This window comes from Varanus komodoensis, unplaced genomic scaffold (genome assembly GCF_004798865.1).
Source record: "Varanus komodoensis strain SLA01 unplaced genomic scaffold, ASM479886v1 scaffold121, whole genome shotgun sequence".
Lineage (NCBI taxonomy): Eukaryota > Metazoa > Chordata > Lepidosauria > Squamata > Varanidae > Varanus > Varanus komodoensis.
This window is the reverse complement of record NW_025335353.1, coordinates 774,852-776,569: the sequence shown is the minus strand read 5'-3', so window position 1 is coordinate 776,569 and position 1,718 is coordinate 774,852. Positions and strand designations below refer to the sequence as shown.

Below are 1,718 nucleotides of genomic sequence, written 5' to 3'. Positions count from 1 at the left end.
AGAACCCAATGTGACACCTTTGACTGCAGCACTGGGACGACTGCACTATGGCAGCAATTATGCCTTTCTGATTAGGGCATTTCATGTGAATGGTGCCACAACTGAAAAGAAAACTCCTCTGCTCACGTCATCAGAGTAGGTGGTGGTTCAGCAAGAGAACCTCCAATTACAAATTACAGATTTGCAATGCAGACTCAGCTTTTTGATCTAATTCTCAAGGGAACCCTTGGATGCACTCATGTCCCTCATGATCTGCAGGTGATTCCCAGCTCCGAGAACCCTCCCTGAAGGAGGGAAAAAGGATATCTACTCAGAGGAGGGCCTTCTCTGTGGAGGGTCCAGATTATGGAATGCACACCCTAGGGAGATTCACCAGGAGTCAAGCTGATATTATTTTTGGCACCATGTTAAAACTTTTTATTTAACTGTTATTTTACAAACAAATTTAAAATTTAATGTTTAACAGTAGCTTTAATTTAACTTATTTAATTTGTATTTCAGTTAAGTTTTATTTATTATGTTAAAATTGCTGTTTTGTTGTGGTTGTTTTAATGAATGCAAGCCATTCTGATGTGCCATGCATAAGGGACAGCATATAAAAGTTTGAAATAAATAAATCAACCCCCTTTCCTCTAAGGACACAAACCTTCCTCATTGGAGACAGTCTCCTCTGCACATGGATTACAAGCATAGCAGCAAGGTGGCTTCCCTTCCTGGACCTCCTGGACATAGCCAGGACTACAGTTCTCCACACATCTGGAACGAGGTGCTGTCTGGCAAGAAAGAGAAGCCTCATCGTTAGAAAAAGTTAATGTTTGGGTTGATAGAACTAAATCCTGGACTTAGGAAGAACCTCTAGGGCCTAGTCCCAGTGACACCTGTGTTGCATGGATGGCTAGATTTACTCATTTCAGGTCTTTTGAGTGTGGGGTGAAGGCACTACCAATATACTTCTTTCCAGTGCTTTGATTAGAACATTTAAGTGTTGGAAAGGAAGGTGGAGAGAGAATCTCTTTCTTAAGAAGGTACTTTATAATCAAGAGGCCACAACTGAAAGGGCTACTTCTCTCCCTTAACTGCTCTCCAGCCCCAGAGGACCCTTGACGTGAATCCATATGGAAACTTGACAACGATAAGCAAAAGAAATCCTGCAGCTATACTGTCTGATTCCACCATTTCTCTTCTTCAAAAATGGCCAAGACTATGGGGAAACATGGAAGTGTTGGCAGGGAAAAGCATCACCATAAGGACTTTTGATAACTGCTCAGTGCAACCCTGATCAGAAAGCACATCTGAAGTCCAGACTTCAATATCTATGAGTATGTCCAGAATAAAAAGAGAATGAATTTCTCACACTTAAGAAGGGCTTTGCTTTGACGGGAGAAGCTGGTCAAGGTCACTTGGGGTGGGGTGCCAGGGATACATTAGGAAACTGATCAGTTTCATTCCACCCTTGTCAGAGTCGAGACATTCCTTTTTGTGATGACACTTTGTTCAAGTACCTCATATTAAGAAAAATGCAAGTAAGTTTGGAACAGTGATTCATGATAACATTTTGTGTGAAATTGGGTAAAAGTGCATCAGAAATTTTGGAAATGGTGAGAAAAGCTTATGGAGAAGCTGACTTTCATCTTCACAAGTGTACCAAAGGTACAGGAACTTCAAGAAAATACGATAAGGTTTTGAAGACAAAAAACAATCAGGAAGCCCCTGAAAGC

The 1,718-nt window shown here is 41.2% G+C and overlaps 1 protein-coding gene across 1 annotated transcript in view; it reads right to left on the bottom strand.

Annotated features, from left to right (window-relative positions):
* Positions 1-1,718, bottom strand: part of LOC123019386 (vomeronasal type-2 receptor 26-like) — a gene marked incomplete at its 3' end in the record, with an annotated part of 50,624 nt that overhangs the window by 1,067 nt on the left and 47,839 nt on the right. The window contains exon 2 of the mRNA XM_044422214.1: positions 647-773. Within this exon, the coding sequence (XP_044278149.1) occupies positions 647-773 (127 nt within the window). The remainder of the gene's footprint in view (positions 1-646; positions 774-1,718) is intronic.